General features: G+C 32.9%; 1 protein-coding gene and 1 non-coding gene across 4 annotated transcripts in view; both read right to left on the reverse strand.

The window, feature by feature from the left end:
* Positions 1-20,848, reverse strand: part of KIF2A (kinesin family member 2A) — a 64,777-nt gene that overhangs the window by 1,652 nt on the left and 42,277 nt on the right. For all 3 annotated transcript variants that reach the window (XM_057742774.1, XM_057742766.1, XM_057742782.1), the window contains 13 exons: positions 19,928-20,023; positions 18,224-18,278; positions 17,684-17,846; positions 15,509-15,599; positions 15,346-15,409; positions 14,695-14,786; positions 14,197-14,339; positions 13,680-13,884; positions 12,380-12,490; positions 11,323-11,390; positions 6,945-7,095; positions 3,874-3,975; positions 1,323-1,458 (listed from right to left, as the gene is read on the reverse strand). In XM_057742774.1, the coding sequence (XP_057598757.1) occupies positions 1,323-1,458; positions 3,874-3,975; positions 6,945-7,095; positions 11,323-11,390; positions 12,380-12,490; positions 13,680-13,884; positions 14,197-14,339; positions 14,695-14,786; positions 15,346-15,409; positions 15,509-15,599; positions 17,684-17,846; positions 18,224-18,278; positions 19,928-20,023 (1,477 nt within the window). The remainder of the gene's footprint in view (positions 1-1,322; positions 1,459-3,873; positions 3,976-6,944; positions 7,096-11,322; positions 11,391-12,379; positions 12,491-13,679; positions 13,885-14,196; positions 14,340-14,694; positions 14,787-15,345; positions 15,410-15,508; positions 15,600-17,683; positions 17,847-18,223; positions 18,279-19,927; positions 20,024-20,848) is intronic.
* Positions 19,690-19,762, reverse strand: TRNAK-UUU (transfer RNA lysine (anticodon UUU)). The gene has a single exon. It is a non-coding gene; the product is annotated as a tRNA-Lys (tRNA).

The raw sequence follows: 20,848 nt of genomic DNA on the forward strand, positions 1-20,848 counted from the left end.
ATGATCAAAACACTTTAAATCAAACCTTGAAAAAAGAGCAAAATTTAGAAATCCTACATCTGCACAAACAATTCTAAACTGGCAAAACTGTCACTGCTGACTCTATAGGATATGATTTCAAACAACTAACTTTACAAAGAGCCTAGTTTAAAAAAATCAAGCAGCTTGTTTGATGCTAAAAAGTTCAGTCTGGTTTCATGTTGCATTGTATGTACACACAAAGAAGCCTACCTGCATATAAATGAAGACAACAGCTAATCTGCCAAAGCCTAAGAAATCAGCACATAAAATACATGCTTATCTGAAGCTGCAGATATAAGCTAATTAAAAAGCCAAGAAAGAAGACATGGCATGTGGGTAAACCACATGCTTCCCTTCATAAGCAAAGTAGAAAAAACAGTTGTAGAGATGTGGATGGACCTAGGGTGTCATACAGAGTGAAGTAAGTCAGAAAGAGAAAAGCAAATATCCTATAACAACGCATTTATGTGGAATCTAGAAAAATAGCATACGTAATCTTATTTGCAAAGCAGAAATAGAGATAGAACAAATGTATGGATACCAAGGGGGAAAGGGGTGGGGTGGGAAGAACTAGGAGACTGGGACTGACACCTATACTCATTGATACTATGTATAAAATAGACAACTGATGGGAACATACTGTATAGCACAGGGAACTCTACCTAATGCACTGTGGTAACCTAAACGGAAGGGAAGTCCAAAAGGGAGGGGATATCTATATGTGTATGGCTGATTCATTTTGTTGTGCAGTGAAGGCTAACACAACATTGTAAAGCAAACATACTCCAATAAAAATTTAAAAATAAACTAGATTTTGCTTAAAAAAAAAAAAAGAGTAGTTGTTTTGAAACCTTCCTCTTCATTTTTAAAACAAGTGTTCAAAGGAAAAACATGGCACAATATGCATGGAAAGGAGATGCAAATAAAAGGCTATAGAAAGATGACCTGGAATAGATCTAAACCAAGGAAAATAATTCTGAAAAGCATCGGCCTACCAAACTGAAACTATGAATGGGTATATAAAATTTACAAACTTGTTAAAATATATTTTCCCTCTTTAATCATAAGATGTCTTTCTCTTTTCCAAAGACTAAAAGAAAAAAGATGACTAGAGAGCACCTGAAATGGTATTTCATGTTTCATTTTTAGAAAAAACAGAATGGTTGGTTGCTCTTTATACCTCTAGAAAGATGTTAAATGTGCCCATAATTTTCACTTGTCTTCTTAAAATATGAAATCCTCCCAGTAATTACATACAAATACTACGCAGATTTCAAACACTAAAATGAAAAAAGAATTACCCCGCAGCTCAGTTAAAATGTCTATTTTTTGCTCAAGAATAGCTTCAAGTTGCGTAGCATATGAATCTACATCATAGTCTACTTCTTCAGTCATCTCTAGGAGAGCCTTCTCATCTTCTAACCATCGAATAGATTCCTAAAATGATCAAAAAAAAAAAAAATCCAGTGAGCCTATTTATAAGACAGAAACCAATTTATAAATTTTATGTTAAATATAATCAAACATACTCAAGATGGTATTCTCTAAAATATTAATAACCATAAAACATCTTTATTTACAGAGTAACATTAAGAAATATTTCCTAAAATTTGAACACAAACACAAATATGAAAGGCCAAGCAAGATGACTTCATTTTCCTATTTTTACTCTACTGTGAGTGGGGTTTGGGGGAGGGAATGAATCAAACACACACACACACACACACTCCCCACCCCCAATAAGCAGAGTAAATCTCAAACGTTCACAGCTATCCCTAAAACAGAGAGACAATGAGGGTAATAATAAAGCTACTGAGCATTCTGATGAGGCCTATGGGAGCCTAGACCTTGTAAATCATCTGGAATTAACATATCCATTTGGGACCACACAGTGGTTGGGACAAACTCTTCAAAATTATGGGAACGTCGGATAGCCCCCCTTTTTCTTTTGGCTTCATCGTGTGGCTTGTAGAATCTTAGTTCCCTGACCAAGACTGAACCCAGGCCCTCGGCAGTGAAAGCGCAGAGTCCTAACCACTAGACTGCCAGGGAATTCCCAGGATAGCCCATTTCAGAAGAGTCAAAAGAACCACTAAACAGTAGCTACTTACTACTATTCATAAATGCTTCAAGGAAACCATTCTTAACTGACTTTAGATACATGGAATTCATGAGTTTCATTTTCTAACAATGTCATGAATCATAGAGATTAACAAGGTCAAATCATTCTGAATTAAAGAGTCTGGGGATATAAAAATGGACACTTTCTAGCTTTTTATGGTACATACAATTCCACTTTTCCAAATATCAATGCAATTTAATGACTAATTCTAACTAGACTATATATCTCCATCTATTATAAAACTATGCATCAATTAACACACACACATACACACACACCCAGTACTTTTTCTTTTCCTTCACTATACATTTAATTTTTTAAAACAAAACCCTAGTGTGAAAAATGGCAGATCACAGTATGGAGGAACAATGAATAGTTTTAAGAAGACTACCGGATTGAAAGTCAGAAAACTCAGTTCTGCCAAAGAAATTTTAGACTTCATCATAAAATGGCAGAGTGGGAAATGACACTTTGTTCCAAAAGGGCACAGACAACTATATATATAATTTTCGTTGCTGAATTTATTAAATTACTTGAAACAAATCATGTAAGGAGACAGGCATGCTTCCTAAGAAATCTGTTTTGACTAAGACAAGCATACCTCATTCTAACAAGGCATTACAAGTCTACTGCTGGATTCCAAAACAATTCAATTGTGCTGCACACACATCTAGCCTATAAATGTACCAATTTAGTTCTGACACATCAAGTATAAATTTTAGTTTTGAAAGCCTCACTTGGCTGAGTTTTATGGGTGTCCATATTGTTCTAACAATTTCCTTAAATTACAACTGTCCTCTTTTGATTTAATCTAAATACCAAGGCCTCTAAAGAGATTCTCATAATCAGGGTTTGACTAAAACTGTAACAGTTTTAATCAATATATATCCTATTCTGAAGTTATAAAATAGAGTTCTCTTATGTTTTTGAGCCCTTCATCCAAGTGCTTGAGTGGCCTAGAGTTAAGGAATGTTAATATTTGTTTCAAATAAATAAAGATTTCTTCAACATCAGAGAAGGAGTACAGATTAAAAGGACAAAGGATTTATAGTGCTGTGGGAAGGGAGCAGGGGTCGGGGGTAAGCCGACCGTACAGTCTCCATAAAGATGTTCAAATGTTATCTTTACTTCCTCATAGGTATCATCCTGCAGAATATTTTCTTGTTTAAAAAAGGGGAGAGGAGAGGATCATATGGTAAAAGTATGGTAAAAGTTTTTTTTTTCTAATAGGCTTAACACACAATGGGATAAATACCTAAGTAGTTACTGTTACAGGAAGGGATATAACACCCTTCACTCATCTGCCACTGAGAGCTCAGTCAGTGCAGTAACTCTCCTGAAATAATCTTCCTTTTCTGCAAAGACGGACTGTTCCTCAACTGCTCTGATACCCTTAGAAGAGTTTTTCCTACCGCTGTCAAACAAACTGGCCTACCACAAAGAAAGGGGTAGTAGAGGGTAGTTGTCCTCTAAAAACGGACAACTGACACAAGCCAATGAAGTGTGAGAACAGCAGAAATAAACTAGATCTTTTCAACACAGTTGCTAAGAAAGTTTGTTTGTAGCCATCATTCATTCTATTCAAAATTCACTGTGTCATGTGCCCTATAAATATACATATACATACACATAAACAAGTATTTTTTTAGATTAGTGCGACTCAAAGAATTACACTAGTTGTTAGTTAATTTTTCTAGAGAAACATCTGATTAAAGATTCTCTAACTTTACCTGGAATACTGCCCTGTGATCTTCTACAACTTGTTCTTCCATTTCTACCATTTGTGACACAGCTTCGTGGAAAGTAAACAATTGTGGAGAAACCTCTTCTTCCTTAAAATAAAAATAGTTTAAAAATTATAACATAAATTTATATTTTAAATGTTATAATAAAAAAGCAGTTCTTCTACGTCATTTACAAAAATGTAACTTAGAAACTGAGGAAGCCTGAATGTTAAAGACTACTGAAATAAAACAAGACCAGAAAAGCCACATTTTTTTTTTATGGGTCAAAAATATTTAATATAACACTCAGTAAGACAACTCAAACTTAAGCGTATCAGTAAGAGACAGTTTTTACTTAGCCCAAGCTTTACTGTAGAATTACTCTAAAAAAGCAATCTCTTTTGGAGTGCAACTTTTCAAAAACACATTTTATCACAGGATATAGACACACGGAAATATTTCCTTAGTGTTGTTTACTTTCACTAACAATTTAATTCATATATATGTCTTAAACTTCTCACTAGAAGAGAGATGTAAACATAATATCTTTCATGACTGCCACTATCAAATTGGTGTTCTGGTTTCAGCGCTCACTAAATTTTAATTTCTGAATTGCACTATACAATTTACTTACAGGTTTTCACAGAAATTTTAATGGGCAATTCACAACTTTACCTCATCAACAAAAACTCACATATTTATATACAACATATATTTTTGTCCTACATGAAGTCAAACTTCTCTGGCCTTCCTTTCTTTTTTGAGCTTCCTTCCCAACTCTAACATCTAATGATTTATTTCCTCAAAATGTGGCTGTGGTGATAGAGAAATACACTTAAAATTGTTTTATGAAATATCAGTAGGAAAAGCAACATTTTTCAAATAAAATACACAATTCCAAATACATTTGTGTATTTTGGTTAAATTAAATATTATAAGTAGACATTTGACTCTTTCATCAATAAACTACCATCCCTAAAAGTTTATGTAACCAAGCTGGCTAAAGAATGTATTATTTTCTCTTTGGGAAAAGAGCCATCCATCTGCTTTTAATCAGGACATGCAGGCATGATTCTCTCATATTCTCTGTATTTCTGGTAAACACAGTCAACCACCTTTACTCATTTTATCTGCCCACCTCCCTGCCAGGCTCAGGATGTCCTGTCTTTTCTTTGCTTCAAGATATTATGCAAATTACTATCACTTACATGCAGCCCATTCAGAATACTTTTTTGTCCATACAACTACTTATGAAATTCTAATGCACTTGATTTTCCTCTAGTCTAGTTTGCCTACCTGTATTACCTTCATCTCCAGGGCATATCCTAGACACTATCCCATTTTAATCTACCTTGTTAAAATTTAATATAACAATAAGAATGTGTACACATACCCCAATACTTAACTAAAGGCTAATGCTGAACCATCTCAAGACAGTTCCTTGGGGGAGGCAAAGCTGAAAGAAATCCACACTTTCTCATGTATGGAGGAGGTTGTAAGAACCCATGATCTCATGCTTCAAGTCTCAGGATTAGTTCTGGTCACCTAGCCAACCTCTCCAAATTAAGTTCCTGCAGAGACCCAACAGATGCAAGAATAAAATGGGAGAGATCTGCTATAGGGAGTGCCTATCTTGTTCTGATTTTCCATATCTTTGGAAGCAACACATGTAGGAGCAATGCAGGGTTTGCTTTAAGGATTTTAAAAGCAACTTCAGTCTCTTTCAAACGTTTTGGGGAAAGGGGATAGACTAACACCAGGATTTCACTTTTAGTTCTTTATCTGCTTTGGTTCAAAGTTTAGAACTCTTATTTTAAACCAGGTTTCTTAACTTGGGCACTACAGACATTTTTGGGGGCAGGAGGAAGGCTGTCCCTGTGCATCCTTATGGTGTTTAGCATCATCCCTGGCCTCAACCACTAACTGTTAGCAACACCATCCCACCTGTGACAATGTCTCCATACATTTTTCCCTGCAGAGGGGCCAGGTCACTCCTGGTTGAGAACTGCTGCATTGGGTCCTACTTTATAAATAGAGAGTATTTTGAAACATAATAACAAAAACTGGCATGTCCATTTGTTTACTCTAGAATATTTTGGACTTTAAAAATACCTGATGTGAAGTATAAAAACATTAAGTTATACTGTTTCCAAAGAATATCTTTTTGCAGCAAGCAATAAATTTAGCTGATATAAGATTTTACTCTGGAATAAGAAAGACTAGGGTTTCACCCTGCCTGGCTTCAGCACTTACTACTTGTGTGATCTTAGTCAAGTTACTTAACCTCTTAGAAAATCAGTTTTAAAACAGGGATAATTATAGTACCTACCACACTGAATTGTAAGGATTATATCAGATAATATGAAAGATGTTTAGCAAGTATATGTCATGAAGTAAGCAACTATAAATGCTACCTTTTATAAGAAAATGCCACTATAGGATGTTTAGTGGGAAAAGAATGATACAAAACTATATAGATTATACATTAAAACAATGAAGTTAAATAGCTAGGTGAAAATCTGTTTGTGCTTGTTATTTCTTTACATCTCTTTGTCCTTATGCATTAGGCACATATTATTTTTGAACAACAGAGGAATCAAAGTATTATATTTATGAAACCTCACCAAACATTCAAAAATACAGACAGCAACCAGATTTAACAAATGTCAGATTTTTTTTCCATTTTGATACAGTTCATGAATCTTTTTAATACATATGCCTGTGTTCACAGTTAATCTTCTTTCTAAGCTTTATATATACATTGTATGTAAAATTTTTAAACTTTTTTCCCTATATTACTTTAAAAATCCCCAAATTTTAATAACAGTATAAAATCTGGAAAAAAAGTATAGTTAGATTAGGGGTCAGTGAACTTTGGTACATGTTTTGGGTCTGTGAGCCAAACAGTCTTTGTCACCTCTGATCTTAATGAGCAGGGCCATGTTTCGACAAAACTTTTTTTGTAAAAAAAAGATGGCAGGCCCATATGCTAGAGTTTGCTGATCCCTGATTCCACTTACTCTGCTATGGATGAAATGACTAAGATTAGATAATTACAACTATATTACATCACTTACATTTTGTTCACAAAGAAGTTTTAGATCATCCCTCTGAGGGGAACTTCCCACACCCCACTGTGCCTCTAAGTCATCAATCTGATTTGGTGGATGGTGCATTATTGGACGGACATCACCAGCAGCAGTTGGATCCACAGTCAATTCTTTCACCCTGTAAAACACACAATTGGCATCTATAATTAACAAAGACTCATGCAGAGGAACAAGAATAGCAACCTATTTAATATAAAAGCAATTCAATTAACATATTAATATTGATGATGTCAGCTTTCCAGATCAAATCTAACTGAAATCTGTGGAAACACTAAAGGTATGTTTAGCTGTTAAGCTTTAGGAATTTACTTAGGTATAACCTTACAATTACTTCAAACACAATTATTGTGCATAATAAACTAAGAATCAACAAAGTATGCAGATTCAGTATTTCAAAATAAATGAGACACTTGTTGCAACTAAATTATTGAACAGAAAAATGCCAACAATGGTACTTAGAGCAATAAACGAATCATTGTCAAAAATCAAGATTTTTCTTTTTTTTTTTTTTTTGGCCGCGCTGAGCGGCATGCAGGATCTCAGTTTCCCGACCAGGGACCGAATCTGTGCCCCCTGCAGTAGAAGCTCAGAGTCTTAACCACTGGATCGCCAGAGAACTCCCCCAAAATCAAAGAATTTAATACATTTTGCAGATTTTTGGTAGTTAGAAGCCTCAATTAAGGCATTATTTCTAATCTATGAAGATTAGAAATTGTAAAGTTCTATCATTAAAAAAAAGTATACCCCTTATACTTAAATTTACATATTTGGGAAAGGGTACACTTTTTAAGTCAAGAGGATCCTTGTGATTTCCTTGCAGACAGAAAGACTGTAAATTTTCATTTTAAATAATTTAGAGAGTTTATCCTTCAATGGTAAATATGCAAAGATGACATCATCCTTAAAAATGAGAGGGGAAAAGGAAGCCTGAATTCTAAATCAACACTTTAAAATAAGCAAATAAATCAATAAAGTACATAAAAATGAAGATCATGCAGTATAACCACCACCTGCCAAAGAAAAGGAAAATGAAAAACAAAATGGCTCAGGACAAAAGAAGTATATGCTATGAAAGTAAAGGCTATGAAACACTTATACATGGCACAACCCAAAAGAAACTGTTACAACAAACATCTTATGTACAGAATGAAGTAGACCTGGTAACTGAAGGAGAAAAGTCGTCGTACTCATAAGAAGGAGAGAGATCAGGGCGACTGCCACTACCCTGGGAGAAGGGAATGTCTGATGGACTAATTCCAAACTCCTTTACTCTGCAGCACCAAAACAGCAACAAATTAAAAGAAAATGCTCTTGTAAAGACAGCAATGCACACTTCAAGTTTTCATTTAGTACTGTTTAATTTGTTTAGAAAAGGATCGATATTCTTGTGACTTAATATATTTACACTCTCTTAAAAATAACCAATGTGAAGAGGTTTTTGAATCCCTCTGTTCTATTGATTCCCTACTCCATAGTCCTTCCTTTTCTCATGATCTTTCTAGAAGTTTAACTACACCATCACCTAAAATTGAAATGCCCCGTATTTAGCTACATGACTACTCATGTCCTTGTGTAGTCAATACCATAAATATTTTATTAGCATTAACAAGTCCTCAACACTCTTGCAGTCTTTTCAAACAGGACACAAGAAAATTCAGTCCTAATGGCATACACTGTTTATAATGAATTAACTTCTTTCCCATGTACCTAGAATGATATCAGCTATGAAGCAACCTTGGAACAAACAGAGAGAACAGTCACTCAGTCTTCTGTGTTTGGTGATTCAGATGATGAACCGTGGTGAAGAAAATCCTTGAGCAATGGAATTTAAATTGCTTTTGCTCGTGTCTTGAACAGTTATATTTAACCAAGTCATGGCTTTTCTGACCCAATTTTTGTCACTCCCTATGTCCTATTTAGGCCAATCCCATTTCATAACAGTAGGCAATGTTTATTAATTACTTCCTATATATCAGATATTATGATCAGTATTTTTTACACATTATATTATTTACTCATTATGACAATCCTGTGATATCATCACCACTTTACAGACGAGAAACTGGTTTAGAGCAATAAAGTATTTTACCCAAGTTCATTCAATGAGAATGTGGCATAAGTGAGGTTCAAACTTACTATGAGTACAAACCTTATGTTTAAACACTTCAATATACTAACCATATTCTCTGTTTTTCTCATTACTTCTCTTAGGTTGAACTAAATGAAATGACTGTTTTTATACATCAAAAATAGTCACACAGATCAAACTAATAATTTCTTCTACCTAGAATCTTTCTTTGACCTATTGGTAATGTCTACTCTCAAAGGTTCAATACCAGATTCATTTGCCCTTTATCCTTCATAGTCACTTTGGAAAGGTTATTTACACACATGCCCACAAAACCTAAATTCCTAATACTGACTTAACAGCTCTTTTTGCTCCCAACCCCATTACTTATTCTTTCAGAATCTCCTAATTTAAGATATCCTATTAGCCCCTAATCACATATTTTCCTCTATTCAAAGCTCTCTTGCCCAACCTAAACTATACTATATGCAGGAATCATATTCCTCAAATGCGCTATTAAAGGAGGTTGAAAATCTTTATTCTTAGAAATATGGAAATACAAGACAGAATTATTTGTCCCAGATAGTTAGTAATGTTGCAAATAAATCACATTACATGATAATAAATTAAAATGTTTTACTTGGACCTAAATGAACTAGAGGAATGGCCAGATACAGCATTTTCACATTAGGGGGATTCCTTTGCAGCCAGAAATCTGAAGACATGGAAACTTTTAATTCTACAATGCAGCAATATTTTACTACACTAAGCTGTTTCTCATCTCTCCCATGAAAAATTCTGAAATAAGAAGCATTTTAAATTAATGATAAAAACACCATAAAACAAAAATGTTCACTGCAAAGAATGATTAAAAGAACTACAAAAGTTCATAGCTAGGATCTTATAATTCAAAGCTCAAAGGGGATTAAATTTAAAAATAAAGTTCTATTCTATTTTTTTTAAAGTTAGTTTTTAACATTTATTTTTTTACAAAAGGTCAATAAGTTTATACTTTCCAACAGTTTTTACTGATGATTTTTTAAAATCTCTGTAGTTGAAGCAAAAGCAAAAAACAAAAGAATAAAGGGTATGCTCTCATTTATGTTAAGTTCAAATACAGCTACCTATATTGTTCAGGGATACATTCATAGGTAGTAAAACTATTTTTAAAAAGAGAGAAAGAAAATTGAGAAATTTATTCCACAAAAGTGAGGACAATGGCTAACTTGCGGTAGAGATTAATGGATTTAGGCATGTTATTCAGGATTTGTGATCAGAAAGGGACACATGGGGAATTTTCTGGGGGACTGGATATGTTTTATTTCCTGGTTTGAGGACAGGAATTTTCACTCTATAAGTAGTCATTAAAATATTCACTTATATTTTGGGTACTTTTCTGTATGCATATGTATTTTGTATTTTAATGAAAGATTAAAAATAAAATTTCCATAGTGATTAAAACAAAAAAACAGTACAAACTCTCATGTTTAGCAAAATTAAGACATTCTCCACACTAAAAATGGAATACAAAGAGGAATTTTATCTCTAGGTTAAAATCAGAAATGCAATTGTGATAATAGCAATTTAAAACTATATAAATAGTCATTCAAAACAAGAGCAATGGGAACCAATCTCTGGGACAAGTATAAGTATGCCTTACCACAATCCCAAATTCCAAGGGCATTCTGTGACTATTAGGGATAAACTGCTTTAATAGTATGTAATGCTTTTTGTCTCCCCCTTTGTAATAATCCAACTATCTATTAAAGTTTGTAACACTATTGCCATAAATAATAAAATGTAACCCATACCGAACACCAGAAAGAACTATGCTATCATTACTTAAATCCTAGATTCCCCATGTATAAAATTTAATATTATCAGAAATAATTTTCAGGATATAGCAAAACAATTTAAGAAATACAGACTGGCTCCTAATAATGACTTTTGAGTCTTATGTAATACTAAGAATTTGCATGATTTAAATGTAGTAAAATCTTATGAAATATAACTTGGTTACATGGAAAAATATAATCATGTTCTAGGATAGTTAAGACCAATTCTACTAAAAATAAACTGTCTCCCCAAATTAAACATTTTCAATTATTTTTAGAACATGACAAAATGATTCTAAGTATCATTTCAACAATTAACATGCAAAATTTTCTTGAAAATGGAAAGAACAATGTAATAAGATTTACCCTATCAGATATTAAATCAAACCATATTTTTGTTCTATTCCCTTCAAATTTCAAAATAAATAATCATTTCTCATACCTATTTGCATATCTTAATGTATTGAGAGTATTTTCACAGGATGCCATTCCTGGAGAGATTGTGGCAATCTATGGGGGAAAAATGCAAAGGTAAAGAACATGTTATAAATGATGACAGTAATACTGACATATGGCTCATTAAGGTCTAATCTTATATGGTCATCTAAAAAAAAGATTTAATAATACCTCAACTCCAAGATAATTCACTATCTCACACCAATAAAATAATAATTATAAACTCCAGTTAAAAATATAAACAACTCTGATGGCACCACAAAATGATCAAACATCAGACAGAAAATGGAGGTCAACACCTGGAAGAAGGGAGTAACACTGAGTGACTGTCTGCCCCTACTTTTGATAATTTTTTTTGCCTAAGGGCAAACCCTGCTGCTATCACATAGGACAACTAACTAAAATTTCAACAGAAACCTGAAGTTTCACTGGTTAGGAAACTAAAGGACAGGGACTTCCTAGGTGGCACAGTGGTTAAGAATCCACCTGTCAATGCAGGAGACACAGGTTTGATCCCTAGCCTAGGAAGATCCCACATGGCATGGAGCAACTAAGCCTATGTGCCACAACTACTGAGCCCATGTGCTGTAACTACTGAAGCCCACATACCTAGAACCCATGCTCCACAAGAGAAGCCACCTCAATGAGAAGCCCACACACCGCAACAAAGAGTAGCCCTCGCTTGCCACAACTAGAGAAAGCCCGCACGCAGCAATGAAGACCCAAAACAGCCAAAAAAAAGAAAAAAGAAAATTACATAATCCAAAATTGTAGACAGATGAAGGAATAGAAAAGTGTGACCAATACGCAAGGAAAACAAAGATCAACTGAAACCAATCTGAAGACTAAGATGTTGGAAGTAGCAGAATGGATTATAACTACAACATAACCCTATCAGACTGGCAGTGACCACATTTTTAAGTATCACTCTATCTCTCACAACAGAAGATTTTAAATGAATGTCATTAATGTATTTTATATTTTTCCCATAGATATTGTGTAATTATTCACTTAGGATTAAAACAAAACAAACATAAACTTACCATGCAGGTACGAGAGTTTTCACCTATGAATGAATCTCTTAACACCTGAGTGAGTTTACTTGCTCGGAAAGGAGTATGAGGTTTATTTCTACCTAAGGCTCTGATGCACTCCTAAAGATTAAGAAAGCAAATTTCACAGATTATGCTTCTTATAAAGAGTTATCTTAGTGAACATAATTAAAACATCTCTCACTATAAGCCCTAACATTTAAGATCTGATCAGCTCTGAAAATTCTATAAAGAGATGTACAGCATAGTAAAAATGTTCCCATAAATCCTAATTCAAGAAAATAAAATTTGGAAAAAAAAACAAAACAAACCCAACCCAAAAGATTACTTTATTAATTCCAAAAGATTCTTCTGGAGACTATGATTAGTGTTTAGAAGTGACAGGCAGTAGGATAACTATAAAAAGTTAAAACTTTTAAAAGTGGTATCACAAACAGATGAATGGATAAAGAAGATGTGGTATATATATACAGTGGAATATCAGCCGTAAAAAGGAACAAAATTGGAACATCTGTAGAGACATGGATGGACACAGGGACAGTCATACAGAGTGAAGTAAATCAGAAGAAGAAAAACAAATATCGTATAGTAACGCATATATGCAGAATCTAGAAAAATGGTACAGATCAACCGGTTTGCAAGACAGAAATAGAGACACAGATGTAGAGAACAAACATACGGACACCAAGGGAAGAAAGTGTGTGTGTGGGTGTGGGTGTGGGCGGGGGGGGGAATGAATTGGGAGATTGGGATTGCCATATATACATTACTAATAAGAAAAAAATATCAAATTGTACACTTTTAATATATGCAGTTCATTGTATATCAATTATATCTCAATAAAAGTTCTTAAAAAAAAAGCCGTATTACAAAAGAAAAAACAGAATGCTTTCTTCACTTTGCTAGTCAAGGAAGATATATAACATCGGCCTAACTTTTTGAAAGCCATTCCACAATTTTCTGAAAAACTTTCTTAGCTCAGTTTTGTGGTTCCTTGCCCTCCTTCAAGAAAAAAGACTGATAAATGATTAAGGCCCTCTGGAATCTCCCTTAAGTAGTGTCAGAATTGGCGTGCCAACTATCAGATCTTTATCCAACCTAAAAAGAGTAAATAATATCTGTAAAGAAAATTTCTGGGTACAATATATATCTATAACTGCAAACATAAACAACTAAATTTTTATAACCTCTCTTACTTATTAGAAAAAACAAATACTATCATTCTGTAACTAAGTAAATAAAATTAAAGTCAAAATAAAAGACTTTTCACAATTAAATGAGCTTTATTTACCTTGAGTGCTAAAAGGCTTTTATTAATTTCAGCACCTTCAAGCCTAGTTTGCCTGTCTGCACTGGAAGTATCAGCTCCTCTTTCATTTCCAGCCAAATCGATGAGAGAAAATTTGCCATGTAGTTTTCCTTTCCTTCTAAGAATAATCTGAAACACTGCATGGCTCCGAGATGAATGTGCATTTGCAGATGTTTGACCGGATGTTCTACAATGTAATTAAGAACATTATGGTATGTAAAAAGTTCAATTTACATGTGCAAACCACAATATTTTCATTAAAAGAAGAAAAAACTATCCAGTTTTTATTATTTAAATACAAAAGAGACATTCTGAATTAACAACACAAGCATAACCAGATTAATACAATTTAATCTGGCATACTTCAAAAGTTTTTATGAATTATGGTTTTTACTTCCAAAATGCATTGAATAATATCCTTGCTTTGCTTTTGTTATACCCAAAATATCTAAAATTGATCATGAAACTGTTTTGCTTTCTTAATTAAAATGAGAGTTACCTGCAACTGTTGCCTATGTCAATGAGCTTCAGTACATCTTCAACACATTTGACCTCCCGTTCCTGTAATCCCACGACTTGAACCTGCTGTTTTCCATCTTCCAGCACTCTTAATTTTGTTTTCCTATTTAGCAAGTCAAACACCTAAAAAAAAAAAATTAGAAAATTAGCTTTAAAAAAAAATAGTTCTATAACGAGTCATTCAGAGTTTGAAAATTATTTCAGAGAATTCTAGTAATAATGTTATTAGAATAATAATGATTGATACTGAAGTTAAAGAGTTTCAATGGGAATTTTAAAAATTCTCATACGCAAAACTTTAACAGGATATTCCAAATACATATAGCAATTATGTGGTGGCAATGACTGCCCAACAATGTGAACGTACTTAAGTCTGCAGAACTTGTATACTTAAAAATGGCTAAAATGGTAAATTTTATGTATTTTTTAACTATAATTTGAAAAACTAAAAAAAAATTATTTTTAAGTTTCCACTTACCTTACCACTATAAATTTCAAAAAAGGTTGCATACACTTGAAGTTCTAACTTCTTATAGTTTGGCTTCTTTAGCATTAAAAACACATCTCGAGCTGTCAATAATTTCATATGGAGAAAATTTATTAAGATGCAACAAATATTGTTTTTAAAAAGCAATTCAAATTTTCTATTTTTAGAGGAATCAGATAATGTTTGCCTAGAATGATAGTATCAGAAATAAAATTAAAGACTAAACTGGATATTAATTTTACAAAAAAAACGGTAGTAATAACTTTTCTACATTTTAAGTTTAGAGGCCACTCTCCTTCATATTCAAGAAAAGAATGCTATACTTATCTTTATAAATAGCATAAAATTATAGATGGTGTTACTTTCATAATCATACCAAATGGAAACTTTTCACAAAGCAGTTATTCAACAACAAACACTAAGCTCCAACAATGTGCCAGATTACAACACAATCAAGACTTCTGCCTCCAGAGCACAGTTCTTTTCAAAGCAGTCCAATAATCTGAAACTGACATAATCTATAGTACGTATACCATTAGTTACCCTTTAAATTCTGGACAATACTTCCAAATCTTATTTCCTAGCCACCTGAATAATATTCAAGAAGAAAATATAAATGATACGCAAAAAAAGGAGAGTTACCTGCTAATGCATAAATTCCTTTAGAACAATCTTGGTTCTTTCCTGAAAAGTCACCTCCCATGGTCTATATGTTAAAAAGAAAAAAGAATTTAGGTCTTAGAATTAAGCTATAAGGAAAATAAACTGGCTTCCTACCAGGATGTAACTGGAATGAATCACTTACATGAGTCTTTCCACTTCCAGTCTGCCCATAAGCAAAGCATGTAGCCATTCCCCTTTCAAATATAGTTTCTACTAGTGGTCTAGCTGTAAACCTTAAAAATAAAATGCACCAATCAGAATGTACTGTTAATATTTAAATTAAATAAGCAATAAAACTAATATTAAGTGTTATTAATAAGCAAGATTTTCAACAAATCAGTGGGCTCAACTGTGAGGCCACAATTGAGCCCACTGATTTAGAATTTTAAATATCCATGTCTTAGAATTGCTTAAAGATCTCTAAAGCTTATTTTCAAGCAATAATTCTATAATGAACAATGGCCACAATAATAATGGACAAGGAAAAAACCTGACAGTAACTGAGCTAAAGACATATTACACAGAAGACAACAGGAAGGTTTTAAAAAATAACAAAATATGGTAATATCAGACAGACAAGTAGGACATATATGAAAACTAAAACCAAAACTAAAAAAAAAAAACACCCCACCTTAACCCAACCCAAAAAGGGTATCAAAGGTTTCAAAAGAAACAGAATCAAGAGTGGTAATCTCTGTAGAGAAAAGCTAGAGGGGAAAAAAAGTACAAAAACATTATCTAAACAAGTATAAAAGTAGTAGAATTTCCTTGAATGTAAGTAAATATAAATTATACTTATAAGACAATGAATTCTGAGTTGATAGTCTTGATTCAGGAAAAGGATGCCCAAATATTACATATTGGTATAATCACTGCTGGAGTCAAAATAAAAAGGTAGGGAGGGACAAAATAAAAAAAAAAAAAACTTCATTGAGCAGAGCCCTAAAAGCATGACAGAAAACAAGTTTAACTTTTTTACATAGGCTTCAAAAGAATGTATGTGGAACACTTTATACAGCTCTATTGTTTTTCTTTTTAAAGGCACACCTGGAGAAGGTACAGAAAAAAAGGAGCAGAAAAAAGTTATAATCAAACAGAACTAAAATGAGTCTGAAGAGTGATCAGACAAAAAAAACAAAACAAAACAAAACAGCCTAAGTCCTCAATCCATAAAAGTTAAGGATAAGAAAAAGGGGATAGAATCAATATTGGTAAAATTAAGAAGCATAAATACAGGGCGAAACACAGAATGTTTACTAAATCTAGCACATACACAGGAACATATACCTTTATTTACAGTGATTTCTTGAAAATGATTATAAAAGTCAGACAGACATATTTTATGAGACAGAAGTGGAAGCAAAGAAGCGAGTGAGTGGGGAAGGGAGGATTCACTTCTCAGGTAAAAAATACACAATTTATAATTCCCTTTTAAAACAAATTCTTCATAATACCTCTATCTAGCATTCACATGTTCTTTAATTTTGCCCTCTTTCTTTACAGCTGAACTTAGTTTACTGGCTTAAGACCAATGGAGTTGGTCTTAACAGTATCTCATTTATAACATCTTCAAGTCTTAGGACTCTTATTAACTCTTTAATATTCTGTTTTCCAAAGTTATAAAAGAAGAACAAGACATAGTATTCAAGAAACTTCCAAGACATTTTAATACAGATTGAAATAACAGTGCTAAAACTGACCTATTAAATAATGAGAAGTAAATGTTTACAAACTATGTATAAAAATCTAAATTTGGATAAAAATGTGGGATATCAATGCACAATACGTGTAAGTTTGAATTGTCTGTATGTTGAATATGTGAACATACAAAAATTTCATGTACTAAAACTATTCCAAAGCTTAAAGATGATAAAACTAGCCAAATGTAAGTAGATTTACAGAACTTTTTTTCCCTTAAAGTGGTCATACATGCTAAATAAAGATTTAGACAAATAAGTGACTGATGTATAAGTTATTTCAAATTTCTTCACTACTACAGTGATTAAAAAGTAAAAAATTACCACATTCCATTTCTAGAGGTACAGAAAATGTTCTCTAGAAATTTCTTATCCATACATATGGTGTGTTAGATAATATATAAATTAATCAGTAATGAAAACTGATTTTGGGAGCATTAAAGAAAACAAGTATTAATATTCATTACTGTATTTATTAAATAGTCTTATTTTTTTTAACTCGGGGGGGAAAAAAAGGATATTACACCTCTGGAGAGATATGCCAAGATCAACATACACTTCAGGGTGGTGGTGAACACACACTGTAAGAAAAAATTCTTATTTAAAACAAATTTACCTACCTGTAAACCATTTCATTAGGAGCTGAGTCATCAAAGGCATAATCAAAACGAAACGTTTGGTTTTCTAGGTACCGTGTTAAATCTACTTTTTGTTTTGGCTCATGTACCATCACAACATCTTTACTAGGGATTGTGATTACATCAAGGTCTTTCATTTGAGTTTCTAAAAGAATAAATGAAAATCAATGCCCAGTAATTTTCATAGCATTTGAATTAATGCACAAAAATTATTGTAAGTAGTATGAATTTAGATAAAATAAGCCCTATAAATATAAATATCCCATAAATATGCCATCCAAATAGAATATTTCAACCACAAAGTTAAAAAAAAAAAACCAGATTTCTCTAAAGCCAGGAATGGCAAAGATTCTTAAAGCAATAACACATCAACAGACCTAACCACAGAAATCTGCATAATGGTTATGTACAAATAAAATGATTTACATTTAACTGTTCCAAACTAACTTGATTTCTGCTATTATCAAAATAAACTGCAAACAGGACAAAAATCAACCCTTGACTAGAGCTCAATAAGCATACCTTTTTTATTGAGTGGTCGTTTTCTTACACAAACACATATCCTATGTTCATCAATCTAGAAACAAAATATTTTTTCCAGTGATTATCAATGGCATATAAAACACTGAAAAGTTAATTATGCAATATTTCCTCCCAAGGTTTTAGAAATGTATGCACAGCATAAATAGGATAAGTAAGCTTAAAAAACAAATTAGCTTGCACAAATTTTAATAGTCATCAGACAAAATTATTTCAAAAATTCTAAGTATAATGGAAACTTGCTTATTTTGTCATTTGGGAAACCACTAGGAAATAACTTTGTAGAGGACACTATCACTCTTAGTAGCAATAGGTTCACATCAAGAAGCTACCTTATTCACTTCAAGATGTGCTGTATACAATAAAAGTAAAATTTCCTACAAAGTGGCATATTTTCAAGATTGATTATAGGGAAGTTGTTGGCAAAGATAACTAGCTGCAGACAAGAAACACAATTTTCAGAAGATTATTAGCCAAAATAACTTGAACAATATTTTAATATGCCAGTTCTTAGACATTAATATTTTTTCATAAAACTAATGTTCCCAATACTTGCCTTGTAATGATATTTAATATAAAGCAGGAATTGGCAAAGTATGGCCTGAAAGCCTAATCCAAGCCACTACCTGCTTTTGCAAAGTTTTACTGAAAAGGCCATACCTATTCACTTCGGCATTGTCTATGGCTGCTTTTCATACCACAAAGGCAGAAATGAGTAGTTGTAACAAAGACCATATAGTTCACAAAGCCAAAAATATCAGGCCCTTTTCAGAAAAAGTTTTACAATCACTGTCGTGAAGTATGAAACTCAGATGTAGGTTAAACAAATGGAGGGGTAGCAAGTACTAAAATATGAGATGCAAATGTTATGAACTACTCTATTAAATCATATGTAATACATCTGCCTTAACACAAATGTATTTTGTATACCCAATACATTCTATATACACTAGGTCAGATGGATTATTTTTCAGAAATGCAAATTACTCACAAAAGTCTTCCCTGCCCAATAAATTCTCATTCTTCAATAGGAAAGGAGTTGCATAATAAGAGAGCAGAACATTCTTTAAGCACTAAACTTCAGGTCTACAGCAGTCCTCAACAACCACAGTTATTGTTAATAGCCAGAATAACATTTATTTTAAAATAACACATTAATTAGTAGTAAGTTGGAATGATGGTGGGATCTACAGCCCAAGCCAAGAGGAAATAAACTAGGAATTGAGATAAAAGTCTAAGTGATGGTTAGAAAGGAAACTGAGTTTTCTGACATCATCCTTGACTGCTGTTCTGTCCTACCAAGGATATGGAGGCTTTGCTTTGAAATGGCTATCTCTGTGAGAAGTATGTCTAATAATATCAAATTACGGGAAATAAGGGTAAATGTGGGTGCTTTCTTTCATTCTTTTTTCTTTTTTTGCTGTACAGTGTGGCTTGTGGGATCTTAGTTCCCTGACCAGGGATTGAACCTGGGCCTTCGGCAGTAAAAGCACAGAGTCCTAACTACTGGACCACCAGGGAATTCCCAATGGTTTCTTGATTTTCTTCTTAAAATATGGAGAAGGAGCACCCATAAAGAGAGAAAAAATTATAGAGCTAAATACAGTAGTAACGTGGGAGGGTATCAAACATGTTTTTCTTTACAGCACAAAAAGTTCCAGAACAACTGTTTACAAAGAATCTTACAGGATCTGCTGTTGTTAATGGTCTATAATCCAAACTTCCTCTAAAGTCTCTGATCATACACATAATTTCATAATTTGGGTTTGTAGCATCAACATCCTGTAAGAAGACAGAGAATTCATCATTTATTTTAATTACAGTAATGTAGTATTTGTTGCATTTGTTATACATGCTTTGAAAAATAAAATTAAAGTAATAGATTGTATCATTTTTAATAGTCAAGCCCAAACTAAACCTGAGGTGTGATATATGTTATACATATACCTTAATTATTCTAGAAAATTGAGCAAAACAAAAACAGTGTTCATCCTAAACATGAATAAAGAACTCCAGAAAAGTTGAAATTCTTAGAAAAATGCATTTAATCAGATTCTTTTTCCCAATTCCTAATTCAGTATTTCAGCAAAGTAGAACTATGGATTCATTTAAGCTCATTTCCTATTTTTACTGACTCTCTAAAAAAAGGCATGGTATAAAACAGCCCCAAATTAATAAGACATAGAATTTAAAGAAATCAAAAGCCAAGATAATTTTTTAAATCTTCACAATCGAACTGCAATTTACTTTTTTTTTTGCTTCAAAACTGAGAAAATTTAGATTAAGATACAAATAGCAATAGTTAGCCTCTCCTAGCCATGAGTATAATTTATTGAACATTTTTAAGTCATGTTTTTTGCCCCATACACTATATACAGATTTGCTCTGAGTACAACTAAATTTCAAAACTGTTAATGTAACATTCTTCCAATTAACCTTTTGGAAAAAAACACCATGTCAACTGAGAAGCAGAATGTAAAGAAGAGGTCACAAAGAGATGTAAAAGCATTATGAAGTACCCACAGGAAACAGCAGGTGGCATCTGTGCTGAGTGTCAGTAGATATCAGCATTATCTATTTCAAAACCCAGCTGGTCATTCTCAGGTC

This window comes from Hippopotamus amphibius, chromosome 1 (genome assembly GCF_030028045.1).
Source record: "Hippopotamus amphibius kiboko isolate mHipAmp2 chromosome 1, mHipAmp2.hap2, whole genome shotgun sequence".
Lineage (NCBI taxonomy): Eukaryota > Metazoa > Chordata > Mammalia > Artiodactyla > Hippopotamidae > Hippopotamus > Hippopotamus amphibius.